Source organism: Heliangelus exortis (genome assembly GCF_036169615.1).
Source record: "Heliangelus exortis chromosome W unlocalized genomic scaffold, bHelExo1.hap1 SUPER_W_unloc_2, whole genome shotgun sequence".
Lineage (NCBI taxonomy): Eukaryota > Metazoa > Chordata > Aves > Apodiformes > Trochilidae > Heliangelus > Heliangelus exortis.
Window position 1 is genome coordinate 123,885 of NW_027285919.1, and position 14,817 is coordinate 138,701.

At 45.8% G+C, this 14,817-nt stretch overlaps 2 protein-coding genes across 2 annotated transcripts; both read right to left on the reverse strand.

Annotated features, from left to right (window-relative positions):
* Window positions 1–7,789: 7,789 nt before the first annotated feature.
* Window positions 7,790–8,902, reverse strand: LOC139790605 (olfactory receptor 14J1-like). The gene has a single exon (XM_071732479.1). It carries the CDS (start codon window positions 8,864–8,866, stop codon window positions 7,913–7,915), a length of 954 nt encoding a protein of 317 aa, XP_071588580.1. The 5' UTR covers window positions 8,867–8,902; the 3' UTR covers window positions 7,790–7,912.
* Window positions 8,903–12,838: 3,936 nt separating this feature from the next.
* LOC139790597 (zinc finger protein 883-like) lies at window positions 12,839–13,886 on the reverse strand. Its single transcript, XM_071732469.1, has one exon. It carries the CDS (start codon window positions 13,760–13,762, stop codon window positions 13,166–13,168), a length of 597 nt encoding a protein of 198 aa, XP_071588570.1. The 5' UTR covers window positions 13,763–13,886; the 3' UTR covers window positions 12,839–13,165.
* Window positions 13,887–14,817: the final 931 nt, after the last annotated feature.

Sequence of the window (14,817 nt, forward strand, 5' to 3'; positions counted from 1 at the left end):
TTCAGTCTCCTGTCAGTACTCATGGGCTCAGTCTCTGGCACCAGGGGGCCCATTACAGTACTGAGCAGCCGCGAGTCACCCTGTGGTGTTTTTAGTGTTCAAGACTCACGCAGCAAATTGGAGAGGGTCCATTTTGGAGGAAGATTACAAAGAGCATCAAAAAAGGTTTTTTAAAAAGTTCTGTTTTACTGGTTTTCACTTGAGAATTGTATATTCAACTGGTATTGGTGCAGAGGGTCTCTGAAAGAGGGCTGGACAGTGAGGAGAAACCTTTGAGATCCAACGCTTCATGGAGAACATTGTTCCTCACCTCCCCAAACACAACATTGCTCTCATTGGTGGGAGGGATTTGGAGTCAACTGGGAGGGACTGGGAGAGACTGGGAGGGGATTGGGGTCAACTGGGAGGGACTGGGATGGATGGGGAGGGACTGGTTTATACTGGTGTGTACTGGCCTGTACTGGTTTAACTGGCCTATAGTGGTGTATAGTACTTATACTGGTTTATACTCATCTGTACTGGTTTGTACTGGTCTGTACCGGTTTACACTGGTCCGTAGTGGTTATACTGGTTTATACTGGTCTGTACTGGTCTATACTGGTCTATACTTGTTTATACTGGTTATACTGGTTATAGTGGTTATAATGGTTTATACTGGTCTATACTGGTTTACTGGTTAACAGTGGTCTGTACTGATTTGTACTGGTCTATACTGCTCTATACTGGTTATACTGGTCGATGCAGGTCTATACTGGTTTATACTGGTAATAATGGTTATACTGGTTTATACTGGCCTATGCTGGTCTATACTGGTTAGTACCTCATATTCGTTTATACTGGATATAGTGCTCTATACAGGTCTGTACTGGTCTATATTGGTTGTACTGGTTGTACTGGTATATACTGGTTATACTGGTCTATACTGGTCTATAGTAGTCTGTACTGCTCTATACTGGTATATACTCGTTAAACTGGTGTATACTTGTCTATACTGGTTACACAGGTTTATACTGGCCTATACTGGCCTATACTAGCCTATACTAGTCTATACTGGTTTGTACTGCTTCTATTCGTTTATACTGGTTATACTGGTTTATACTGGTAAAACTGGTCTATACTGGCCTAAACTGGTCTATACTGGTTTATACTGGTCTATACTGGTTTATACCGGTTTATATTGATTTATACTGGTCTGTACTGGTCTATACTGGTTATACTGCTTTATTCTGGTCTGTCCAGGTCTGTACTGGTTTTTAGTGGTCGATACTGGTCTATACTGGTTATACTGGTTTATCGTGGTTATATTGGTCTGTACTGGTTTTTACTGGTCAATACTGGTCTATACTGGTTTATACTGGTTTATACAGGTCTATCCTGGTTATACTGGTCGATACCGGTTTATACTGGTTTATACTACTTTATACTGGTCTATATTGGTCTTTACTGGTTATACTGTTCGATACTGGTCTATACTGGTCATAATGGTTTATGCTGGTTTTACAGGTTTATCGTGGTCTATAATGGTTTATACTGGTTTATAAAGGTTTATACGGGTCTATACTGGTTTATACTGGTCTTTACAGGTCTATACTGGTTTATGTTGGTTACACTGGTTTATACTGCTTAAACTGGTCTATACTGGTTTATACTGGTTATACTGGTCTAAACTGGTTTATACAGGTTTATACTGGTATATACAGTTTATACTGGTCTACACTGGTCCACACTGGTCCATAGTGGTCTGTACTGGTCTATACTGGTTATACTTGTTTATACTAATTTATACTGGCTTGTACTGGTTTCTACTGACTTATACTGGTCTATACTGGTTTATACTGCTTATATTCATTTATATTGGCTATACTGGCCTATACTGGTTTATATTGGTTTATAATGGTCTATACGAGTTTGTACTGGTCTATGCTGCTCTATACTGGTTATACTGGTCTATACAGGTCTATACCAGTTTATAGTCGTTATAATGGTTATACTGGTTTCTATTGGTTTATACAGGTTTATACTGGCCTATACTGGTCAGTACTCATTTATACTGCTTATATTCTTTTACACTGGTTATACCAGTCTACACTGGTTATACCGGTTTATACTGGTCTATACTGGTCTATACAGGTCTATATAGGTTTATACTGGTTTTACTAATTAAACTGGTCTATACTGGTTTATACTGTTTATATTAGGTTGTACTGTTATATTGGTCTATACTTCCTATACTGGTTTCTAGTGGTGTATACTGGCTTTTACTGGTTTCTAGTGGTCTATACTGTTTGTACTGGTCTATACTGCTCTATACTAGTTATACTGGTCTATAAAGGTCTATACTGGTTTATACTCGTTATAGTGGTTATACTGGTTTCTACTAGGCTATACTGGTCTATACTGGTTTATATGGCTTATATTCGTTTATACTGGTTATATTGGTCTATACTGGTTATAGTGGTTTATACTGGTCTATACTCGTCTATAAAAGTCTTTATAGGTTTATACTGGTTTTACTGGTAAAACTGGTCTATACTGGTCTATGCTGGTATATATTGTTTTATACTGGTTTATACTGGTTATTCTGGTCTATACTGGTCTATACTAGTTTATAATGCTTATACTGGTCTATCCTGGTTTATACTGGTCTATACTGTTTGATACTGGTTTATTCTGGTCTGTACTGGTCTATAATGGTTTATACTGGTCTATACTATTTGATACTGGTTTATTCTGGTCTGTACTGGTCTATACTGGTTTATACTGATTTATTCTCATCTGTACTGGTCTATGGTGGTTTGTACTGGTTTATTCTGGTTTGTACTGTATCTTATATATTTCAATATTACTTATAATATTAATAATAATAATAATGTTTATAATATGTTATATACAATACATAATGATACATAATAATAAATATATAATATATATCATATATATAATTTGAAATAGATAATAGATAATAAATTAAAATATACAAATATAATATATAATATATCATATAATAATTATTATTTTATTATATTTTAATATTTTTATATTATTATTTATTAATGTACATTATTATGTATTATTATTTAATTTATTGTATTTATTTTCTAAAAATATATATTATTTTATTTATTCCTTATTTATTATATACTGTATACCATTATTTATTATATAGTTTAAAATAACATTATTACTTATCCTTGTATATTTTCATTTATTACATATATTATATATACAGTACTATATATATAGCATATATAGTATATCTATACTATATATTATATATGTTTATAATATATATTATTATTACTAATATTTAATTTTAGTCATTATATGTGTATTATGTACTATATTTTTATATGCTCGTATTTATTATTATGTAATCTAAATTATTATTATTAATTTATTATTACATAATTTATCTGTTATATTTGTTATTATATATTAAATGTATTATTCTATATCAATATTTATTGTTATTTGAGTTACTTATAATCATTTATTCCTATAATTTTTTATATTTATTATTATTTACATATTTCTCGTTTTGTTTTTAAATTATTATAATTTATTTATTAATATTTTTAAATTTTAATTATTTATTATTTATGTAATTATTTTATGCATTTAACTATTTTTTCTTTTATTTTAAGATTCTATTTAACAATTTATACAATTTAATTTATTTCAATCAATTTTCCTTTTTACTCTCCATTTGATTTCTCTGAATATTCCCCCCACGCCCCTCATTTCCAGCTTTGGAGCCCTCAGTAGAGGGCGGTGAATCGGCGTTAATTGGGCAGCACTTTAATTGGGGAACTAAAGGGGGAGGAGGGGTTTGGTCACGAGCATCACTGGGGGGAACCGAGGGGAGAGGGGCACATGGGAACAACCTCATGAGGGGCAGCTCGTACTTAGCCTATGGTTGAGGAGTGTGTTGGATTGGCCATGAAACTTTATCATGCTTTGCTTTGCTTTGTTTGCAGAGAGGAAAACTCCTGCTGTGCCCGTGTGCAGCAGTTCTCTAAGGAAAAGAGGGGGGAGCTGGTGCAAAGGAGCTGAACCATCCAGCTGCAGAGAGCAGGGGAGAAGTCTGATGGGAGGAGAAGTGATGCAAGTGCCAGGGGCCAAGGAGAGCAGTGGTGGGGTTGGGGAGGTGAGGAGCAAGGGTGTCCATCCAGGGTCAGACCTCAAGGAGCTGCTTCTCCTTCTGGTGCAGACCTCCTGAGGAGACCCTCTGGGTCATTACACTTGGAGAATGCTGCTAGAACCTCTCCTCTGAAGTACAAATAATGAAATATTCCCTCTAAAATAAGAGTGTAAAAGTGCACATTGAAATCTTCATCCTGATATCCATTGGGAACAAAATTAATACCTCCAAGGAGCTCTACAGGTGTTGAAGACATGAAGGAAATTACAAAAAGGTAAAGAGATCCCCTAGGCCTGTGAGGCTCATTAAATGAACTTCAGATATTGAGAGAAGAAAAAAAAAAAAAATCTCTGATAAAGTCAAAGTCAGAAGCAAAACCCAAAATACCTTCACACACTGATGGGCCCCCCTGAGCCTGCCAGAGCCTCCCCATGGCCTCGTTAGAGCAGATCCCTGGAGGCCATGATTGCAGGAGGCAAAGGCCCTGTGCTGGTGGCTGTAATGCTGAGAAAACCCTTTGGTTTGTTGGATGCAGCAGAAAGGCCAAGCCCTGACCCCAGGCCCTGGGAAGGCAGATCCTGAGAGCCTCAAGAGAAAGTTTCCTCTCCCCAGCCTTGGTGGCCCAGGACACTGCTATGGCCAAGGGGACAATGACCTCACTCCTTGACAATGAAACATTGATTATGTTCTTCAATGGCAGCAGCCTGATCAATTTCACACTGTTTGGCCATTGTAATATTTTCCCTCTGTAGCCTCCCTGAGTCTCCCTGAGTGTCTTCCTCCTTTTTCCAAAGGCCACAAACTCTCCTTTTCTAGATGAGTTTTTACCAGATCTCTCTATTCAGCCAGGCTGGGCATCTTTCCCCACCAGTTCATCTTACAGCACATGGGGCCATCTGATCCTTCACTTTCAAGAGTTTCTTCTTGAGCAGTGTCCAGACTTCCTGATATCCCTTGCCCTTCAGGACTGCCTCCCAAGGGATTCTCTCACCCAGGCTCTGAAAGAGGCCAAAATTTGCCTGCCAGACCTCCAAGGTGACAGTTCTGCTGACCCTTCTCCTTACTTCTCCAGGGATCAGTTCTTCTGACCAAGGCTGCATTTACAGGAGACCAGGCTTCCTAACAAGGGATGGGAAGAGCTTGTCCCACAGAGGTGAAAGGGGCTTAGGACAGGAGATATCAGGGCTAATTAGCAGAGCTTTACACTAGGTATGAAGGGGGCCAGGGGTGAGAGTAGGGTCACTGGAGAGGAGCCTGAATGTGACACACCAGTACTTGGGGGAGAAGGGTGTGCAAGCAAGGGCTCACAGTTCTGGGGGAAGTGAGGTGTGAAGATGAATAATAAAAACTGTAGGAAAAATGCACAACACATCCCAACAACCCCAAGAAGGGGCAAAGAGCAAACAAAGTGCAGAGCCTCAACAGAAACTTCTGCCTGGTTGTGGTGATACAGTGACCATTTCTAAAGTCACCTTTCCAGACACAGACTGTCCAGACAAAGGCCATTCCCATTCCTCTCCAATTGTCCCCTTCTCCTACTCTTTATTCATTCAGATGCCTATCCCCTGGACTGCTGCATTGAGTAGGAATGGTGGGGATGGGAGGTGAGAAGTAAAGTTGTCCACACAGTGTCAGACCACAGGGAACTTCTTTCACCTTTTATCTAAACTGAAAATTGTGAGATGATCTGTTAAAATATTAAATGAGAACACAACAAAAAACAAAAAAAACCCCAGAATCAGTTTTCACTAATCACAGTATTCAATGTTCCTCCTTAAGTGCAGTGGGAAAACCTCTCCAATTAGCTGTACAAGTCTTGAAGATGTGAAGAATATCCCATGGACAGCCATGGCCCTTTAGTGCTCTCTGTATTTCACTGAGCCCCAGGGTGTGCTTGGTGCTGAGTCCATGATCCTCAGGTGCTGAGAGATGAATGAACAAACTGCTCCAGAAGTCAGAATGGAACCTGAAAGTACCTTGAAGCATTGATTGGCCCCACTAGAGGACCATTGCTGCCAGAGCCTCCCCATGGCCTTGTTAGAGCAGATCACTGGAGGCCATGATTGCAGGGAGGCAAAAATTCTGTATAGGTGGCTCTGAAAGCAAGGATTTTTCATTATTTATTTATTAATGCAGCATTGAGGACAAACTCTGACCTCCAGTCGATGAAAAGGCAGAGCCCATCCCTCACTTGTAGGTCAGGACTCTTCCTACAGACAGTACAGTATGAAAAAGAGTAATGAAAATTCTGACATGTCTTGACCTCCCCAAAAGGGGAAAGTCCAGAGCATCAGGACAAAATGACTCCCGGTACACCATGGTGGTTGATGCAGCTGCCATGTCTGAGGTGACAAAGCCCTGGGTCCTGCTGGGCCTTTCAGCCTTCCAGAGCCCTTGGCCACCTCTCCTGCAGGCTGGCCTACACTGTCCATGCCTGCAGCTCCTTCCCTTCAGGCTGTTGTCACCCTTCCTGCTTTCCCACCTAACTCTCACCCCAGCATTTCCATTCATTCTCTGCTTTCTCTCTGTTTATCCCTGGCTTTGCCTTGAAAACAAAATCCTGGGCTGATCCAGAACCCTTCTAGGAAAACCTGTAACACAAGGATACCCTTGAGGTGAGATTTCTTGTTCTTTTCCTCCGTGAAGAACCTTCCAAGGTGACCATTGTGATGGTTTTGGACTACCAAGAGAAGTTCCATCATAAAGCCATCGAACTGTCTGGGTGTGAAGGGATGTAACAGACCAGACTTGTGTTTCTCATGATCACTCCAAAAGGACTGCCCATACCACCTGTGTGAAAACTTCCTCATGGTGCAGTCTGGAGTTTTGCTGGGATGGGTACAGAAAGCCTCCTCCTTAAACCTTGGGGGGAGCGGCCAGGGCTGGGAATGGCCGGGGAGAGATGGACAATGGCTGCAGGGTGACAAAGGCCCAGGGACACCATCCTGCTTGTTCCGTGCCACCAAGTGCACAGAGCAGCCTCCTCTGCCCTGCACCTCCATCTCTGGGCTCCCTTCAGCAGCCCTGGCTCTGCACCGCAGCCCCTGCTGGCAGTGTTCCCCTCCATGGCCATGCAGGGCCAGTTACACACCCATGGCTTCTCTGCCAGGGTTTCACTTGCCAGCCCAGAACAGCTCCCTCCAGGCTCTCCCACCTCCCCTCCCCTCCCCTCCCCTCTCTCCCAGCACAGCCCAGTTGCTGCTGGCCCCACACCAGTGCCCTCCCCAGGCTGCTCTGGGCAGTCCCACCACAGCCCCAGCCCCTCTGAAGGGCACAGCAGCTCCTGGGGGGCAGAGAGAGCTCAGAGCCCCAGATGGGTGACCATGCATGGCAAAAGGAGCAGGAGGCACCCTGTGTACCCTGCTCTCTTCTCCAGGAGATCCGCAGAGCTCTGCAGCCCCTCAGGGCCATCCCCTCTGCCCAGCCCAGCACAACAGCCCTGGCCCTTGTGTTCCTCAAGAGCTCTGACTGCTCCATGCACAGAGCAGCCTTCCCAGGGCTGCTGCAGACAGGGAGGGGCTTTCACTTCCCATTCATTCCTGAAACAGTTAGCAGGGAGAGCAGACAAATAACTTTCTACAGGTACTTTTATTTGTCTAAAATCTAGTATAGGATCTTAATTTACACAAAATTTATTGGTCAAAAAAGGTGGGTGGATAGTACAGTAAAAAAGATGAATAATGGCATTACTTTCAAGAAAAGAAAATCACAGCTGAAGAAAAGAGGAAAAAAAAATGGACATACTTTTACTTTCTTGACACAAAGTGTGAGTTATTTGCAGAAGCCAGGAAGCTGCCTATGACTGCTGAAAATCATTAGCTGTTTCCTCAGAGAAGCCTTGAGCTCCTGGTTCCTCATGCTGTACATGAGGGGATTCACTGCTGGAGGAACCACCGAGTACAGAACTGCCATTGCCAAGTCCAGCGATGGGGAGGAGATGGAGGGGGGCTTCAGGTGGGCAAAGATGGCTGTGCTGATGAACAGGGAGACCACGGCCAGGTGAGGGAGGCACGTGGAAAAGGCTTTGTGCCTTCCCTGCTCAGAGGGGATCCTCAGCACAGCCCTGAAGATCTCTACATAGGACACAACGATGAAAACAAAACAGCCAAAAGATACACAAACACTGACCACAAGAAGTCCAATTTCCCTGCGGTAGGAGTGTGAGCAGGAGAGCTTGAGGATCTGGGGGATTTCACAGAAGAACTGGTCCAGGGCATTGCCCTGGCAGAGGGGCAGGGAAAATGTATTGGCTGTGTGCAGCAGAGCGTTGAGAAACCCAGTGCCCCAGGCAGCTGCTGCCATGTGGACACAAGCTCTGCTGCCCAGGAGGGTCCCGTAGTGCAGGGGTTTGCAGATGGCCACGTAGCGGTCGTAGGACATGATGGTCAGAAGGAACCACTCTGATCCAATAAAGAAGAAAAGAAAAAAGACTTGTACAAGACATGCCTTGTAGGAGATGTCCGTGTTGTCCCAGAGGGAATTGGTCATGGCTTTGGGCAGAGTGGTGGAGATGGATCCCAGGTCGAGGAGGGAGAGGTTGAGGAGGAAGAAGTACATGGGGGTGTGGAGGTGGTGGTCACAGGCGATGGTGGTGATGATGAGGCCGTTGCCCAGGAGGGCAGCCAGGTAGATGCCCAGGAAGAGCCAGAAGTGCAAGAGCTGCAGCTCCCGCCTGTCTGCAAATGCCAGGAGGAGGAAGTGCCTGATGGAGCTGCTGTTGGACATCTGCTGATTCTAAAAGGCATGGGGAGCTGTTTGAGGAGGAAACACAATAATTCAGGACACAATTCTCTGAAAAATGAGACCCAATTTCCATTCCAAATCTTGATCCTACACACACACACTTTTCTAGGAGTTCTTCCCTAAAGCCCATGGCTACAACCCTGCTTGTTGATGTTTGTGTCTGCAGCAGGGACTCTGGTCACTGGCTGCCAAGGAGTTTTCCCAGCCCTGCAATGGGGGCTTCATGGGAATGGTGGGGACAGGGAACAATATCAGAGTAGAAATTATTCATATGCAATCATTGGTGATGCCAAAGTCTTGCATATTCTGTGCTCTCTGCATAAAAGAGCCTGCAAAACAGAAGGCAGTTTGAGAGGTTTGTTTTTTCTAGCTCCCCCCATCTCCTATGGGGAGTGTTCTTGGGGATCAGAACCCCTCAGCATTGCTGCAGCACTGAGGCAGAACAGAGTGAGCAAAGAGCATTGCCTGCAGCTGCATGCAGAGAAGGGGGAGCTGGGCTGTGTCTCTGCCTCTCCCTGCTGAGAGCAGAGGGACCCAGCTCAGAGCACTCAGTGTCTGACCCTTTCTCACGGTCTCAGCACCCCTTTTCCAGCCCAGGACACACCAGGCTCATTGTGCCCCCTGGAAGGCAGCTCCCAGCTTGGACAGACAGCCCAAGGAGACAGCCCAGGGATGGAATGAGGGCATCTGATGAAGGGAGGTCAGCTCCCTGCCCAGCCTCATTCAGACTGCACTGCCCAGAGCTTCCCAGGGCAGAGCACAGCTGGACACCTCCTTGCCTGAAACCATCTGCATGGCAGGACCCCCAAGAGCTGTGCCTGCAGCTGAAACTCCTGCTGCCAGCCTGACATCAACAGCAAGAGCAGCTGAGGGGGGCATGGAGAGAGGCAGAGCAAAGGCACTCAGGAAAGCCTTTCCCTCCCCCAGCCCTGCACAACCCCTCCCAGATGGTGATAATGCCTGGCAGGCACCTCCAGCCCCTGGGCAGGGGGAGGTGGGCACATGGCAGCACAGATGCACATCAGCTCTCCTGTGAGCAGATGGAGGAGGAGGTGCCCAGCACCCCAGACCCCACAGTCTGGCTGAGGGCTCTGCTGTCACACAGACCCTGATGAACCTGGGAAGCTGATGCTGGATGTATCTGTAGGGAAAAGGAGGGTGAAAGCACTGGCTGAGGTTACTAGCACACAGAAGGTTGATGGTGTAGGAACTGACAGAACATTATCTCACCTCCACAGATGAGGTTCCCTCCCACCTTAAAAAGACAGAGAAAAGTCGAAGTACAGCCTGAGGAAAGCCAGGTTTCCCAGCAGGAACCTGAACTCTCCCTGTGCATATGAAAATCTGGGTATGATTTTGGATCCGAGAGCAGTGCTGTCCCACAGACAGTCACAAAACCAGAAGGACCCTGCCCTGTGCTCCCTGTCTCCTGCCAGCCACAGCTTGTGCCAGCACCAGGGAGCTCTCCGGGCAGGCTGAGAGCTGCCCCTGGCAGGCAGGCAGGCAGCAGAGTCCCTGCCCCAGCACACAGCCCCTGGGCTGCAGGACCCTGCTCTGAAGGACAGCCCTGGGCACCCCTGCCTGCACACACCCCCTCAGCCCCTGCAGCCATCCCCAGCAGAAGGCAGCCCCATGGCCTCTCCCTCTGACGCTGCTCCAGGACAGCCCTGCTGTGCCAAACCTTTTCCTCCTGCCCACCAAAATCCTCCGCAAGGATCCCAGCAGCTGTGGCCCAGGCTGCCAGCTGGAGAAGGAAGACCCCCTCCAGGAAGCCCAGCTTCCCTGCCCTGCAGCCAGAGACTCACCATGGCAGAGGCTGGGAAGATTTCTCTCTCCCCCAGCCCAGGCAGCTCTCAGCTCTCCTCCCAGCCCAGGCTGCCTTTCTCCTCTCTCTGCCTCCTCTCTCTGCCCTGCCCTGCTGCCTGCAGGCAGTGCCCTCAGCCCTGCTGCGCTCTGCAGAGGAGCTGCTCCTGCCCAGAGCTCTCTCTCCGCAGCACTCTCTGCTTGCCAGCAGCTCTCTCAGGCTCAGGAGCCCGGCCCAGCAGCACAGGACCAGCACCAGACTTGGCCACTTGCTCAAAACTCTCGGGGCTCCCTCCAGCTCTCCCTGGGGCTCCCCAGGAACCCAATGGGACACACACTGAAGTCATGGCTCATGTCCCCTCCCTCCCTCCTTTCCAGCACAGCCACTTCCCCTCTAGAGACACACCCTCTGCTTCTCCCACTCTCCCTCTGGACACCCAGGCAGTGCCAGGGGGAATCTCCTTTCCCTCCCCTTCCCACGCAAGCCACGGGTGACACTGGAGGTGCCAGGGCTGCTCCAACCTCAGTCATGGCAGCTGCTCAATTGAGTGGCCAAGCACAGCCCTGGGGGGCTACAGGAAATGTCAGGGCACTCCAGCACAACCACCTGCTGCTGGCACAACAGCACAGGACTGTCACATCCCATGGCCTGACCCAGACAACAGCCAAAGGAGATTCCATCTCCCAGGCCAGTGCTTCCCTTTCAGGGAAAGGTTACCCTCTGAAGGTAAATAAAAAGTGACAGCCTCCTTAGACTATCCAAATACCCATTGATCAGATTAAGATGAAATGAAACTCAAGGTCTATTTCTCTACAGTCAAAACATCAATTCTGTTGCTCTAAGAATTGAAGTTTATTTTCAAGTAATTTTTAGGGAACACAAATCACTCACAAGTATGCATGAATATAGATATTCTAAAAGCACAAAAGTAGATACTTCAGTGTTCAGGCTGTGCAATCACAAAGACTGATTGCTTGGATCACAAAAACCACATACTCAAATGACATCTCAACAATGCAATCCCCTCACCCCATGAGTCTAAATATCACAAGGCATGATGATATCATAAGGCAATATCATAAGGCAATGACATCATGATGGCTACAAGCTTAGCATCTTCACTCCAGCTTCTTCAGTTCAGGCAGTGGTGATATGTATGATGTGCAGAGTCCTTGTTCTTCAAGCAGTGTCACCTCCAAAGCTAAGGGTTCTGTAGCAACATCCTTGGGACTCGATGTACCTGGAAATTTAGTTCTCTAAAAGCATTTCTAATTCACGTGTTCAAGAGGTGCACTTTACAAATTGATGTCTTTTAGGACACTAAAAGGGCACCCAAAATCCGTGACTTTTTGGTGGCATTACATGCAGTAACATAATTCACAATGTACCATGATCACAAACTTCACAGCAGTTGAGCATATCAAAACCCAGTAAGAATGGAAAATTTACACAAATGCAGCACAATTATCAATGCAAAAAGAACTCATAATTAATTTTCTCTCAGTTTTGCTCCTTCTGCAGATTTCAGCAACATTTATATATCCCATTATCTTCTCTCATGGATAAGTTTTCATTAGTAACAACATTCCATTGCCATACACACACCTACCTATGTTAGTCAGCCAGTAAATTTCCATGAGACTCCCTTAAACTATTGCTTATACGTTTCTACAACTTCTGTACTTCTACTTCTGTAAAACCATTGCATATATGTTTCTTTAAACTACTACTTCCATTTCTATAAGTCTAATGTTTCACAAGAAATGAATCAATCAAGCAAGGAAGATGTTCTGGGGGTTTTCTTCCACATCCTTTTCACTGAGCTCTCACCAACACTTTCAATCGTCTTGAAAAAAAATCGAAGTTGTAATTCTCTTATTTCAGGAGACAACTGACAGAAGCCTTACTGCAGGCTGCTCGAGGTGTCCCATCAGGTGTTTAGGTCAGATCTGATGAAGAATTTCTTTTCTGAGAGAGTAGTTAGGTGTTGAAATGGTCAGTCCAGGCAGGTGGTAGAATCAACATCCCTGGAAGTATTTAAAACCATGTAGTAGAGATGATCCTGCTCTGCTGCTGTCAACATTGTCCTGCAGTCTGCTGCCTCCCTCTTCTACTGCTCCCTCAGCTGCACGCCCAGCGTGGTGTGCAGGAAAAGTGTCCAGGATCCCATCCTGCCACATCCCTTTAGGAGGGTGTCATAATTGGAAATACTTTTCTGTTTTTTCCTTATTTGGAAAAAAGCACTCATGACGCTGAAACAAATATTAGAAGTCAAATTTTGGATGGGACATGAAGTGGTTCCTGAGCTGACTCCATTTTGTTTTCCACAAGAAAATGAAGAAAGCATCATTGGTGTGATGGAGCTTGGAAAATGAGGGCAACTTGACCCTTCATACTTGGTGATGGCTGTGATGGGTCAGGTAATGACAGATGAAATCTAATTTTCAGTAAAATCTCTTCTTGCACTGGGTGTAGCTTTAATGTTTTTCACTGGTATGGAGGCGTTGATGGTTCTTCAAATCAGAACTTTGATGGAAGCTCTTCCCGCACTCGGGACACTTGTAGGGACGTTCACCCCTATGGAACCGTCGGTGTCGGCTGAGACCTGAGCTGGATGTGAAGCCCTTCCCACACTGGGGACACGTGTAGGGCTTTTCCTCAGAGTGGACATGTTGGTGATTAATCCAAGACGTGCTGTTGTTGAAGGCTTTCCCACAGTGAGTGCAGGGATACAACTTCTCTCCTGTATGGATGCGGCGATGGCGTGATAAATTGGAAGTGTGGGAAAACTCCTTCCCACACTCCAGACACTTATAGGGTTTCTCTCCCTTGTGAATGTGGTGATGCTGTGATAAACTGGATCTGTGGGAAAACTCCTTCCCACACTCCAGACACTTATAGGGCTTCTCTCCCGTGTGGATGCGGCGATGCTGTGATAAATGGGAACTCTGGGCAAACCCCTTCCCACACTCAGAACATTTAAAGGGTTTCTCACCCGTATGGATCCGTTGATGCTCGATGAAAGCTGATCTCTTTTTAAAACCTTTCCCGCAGTCAGGGCAGGTGTAGGACATGGTGCCTGTGTGATGGTGTCACCGTTGGACCAGATTCAAGCTGTCGCTAAACCGTCTCCCGCAGTCAGGACATCTCTGGGGTCTCTCACCCCAATGGATTTTCTGATGGTGGAGATGGGCTGAGAGGATCAGCTGGATGGGCTGAGCAGATTCTCCTGCGTTACTCGCCGATGTCAAATTTTAATCCTGGATGGATTCAATTATTTTTATCCAAAATCACACTTTGACTGAAAGCTTTCCTTTTCCTTAAGGCACCCAGTGAGGTTTTTTTCCAGACTGAGTCACCCCATTATTGGGAAAGAAGCCCTAGTGTGCTAACAAAGTAGAGTTTGGGCTTTTTGTGAGGTGAGGGCAGCCAAAATCTACATCAAACTTACTGTGAGTGAAAATGGAGTGTGAGGTGAAATAGGGAGGTTAACCATAGAGTTGGACACCCACTGATCATCCTTTACTTCCTCTTTAGGATCTACGCTGGCACCCAAAACGCAAAGGGGCCACTGTGTGGGGCAGGGGGTGCTGGGGTTTTCAGCCACTCCTGCCTTGAGCTGTGATGACCCAATTGTACTGACACTGCAAGAGGTAATTTAGGTCTCCCCCATTGCTGTCTTAAACCCCTGGGGTGATTTGGGGGTCTTATAACTCAATCAACCACTTTGGTTTGAGTTTGGATTCCCCGTCATGGTACCAAATCCCACCAAGACCTTGGGATTCCCCTATTGCACCTACATCCAGGATGAGCTGTCATCCACTGGGATGACTTGGGAACTCCTGAGATATTTTTGGAGCCCTCGATATTGGCTCTTCAGCCCTGGGATTATTAAGTCCCCTGGAAGCATTCCAGACTTGCCATCATTACCCCTGGCTCCAGGGTGATTTGAGGGTCCCCAGTTGCAGCACCCAAACCTGCGGGATGACTCTGGGGTCCCCTGTCACAGCCCTGCCCACCAGTATATATTGGGGTCCCCCAAAATCATTTGGAGGGAGCTAAAATCACAGCTTCTCCACCTTCCTTAAACAGGTGGGGGGTCACCAATTGCACCACGCTCACCCCAGGG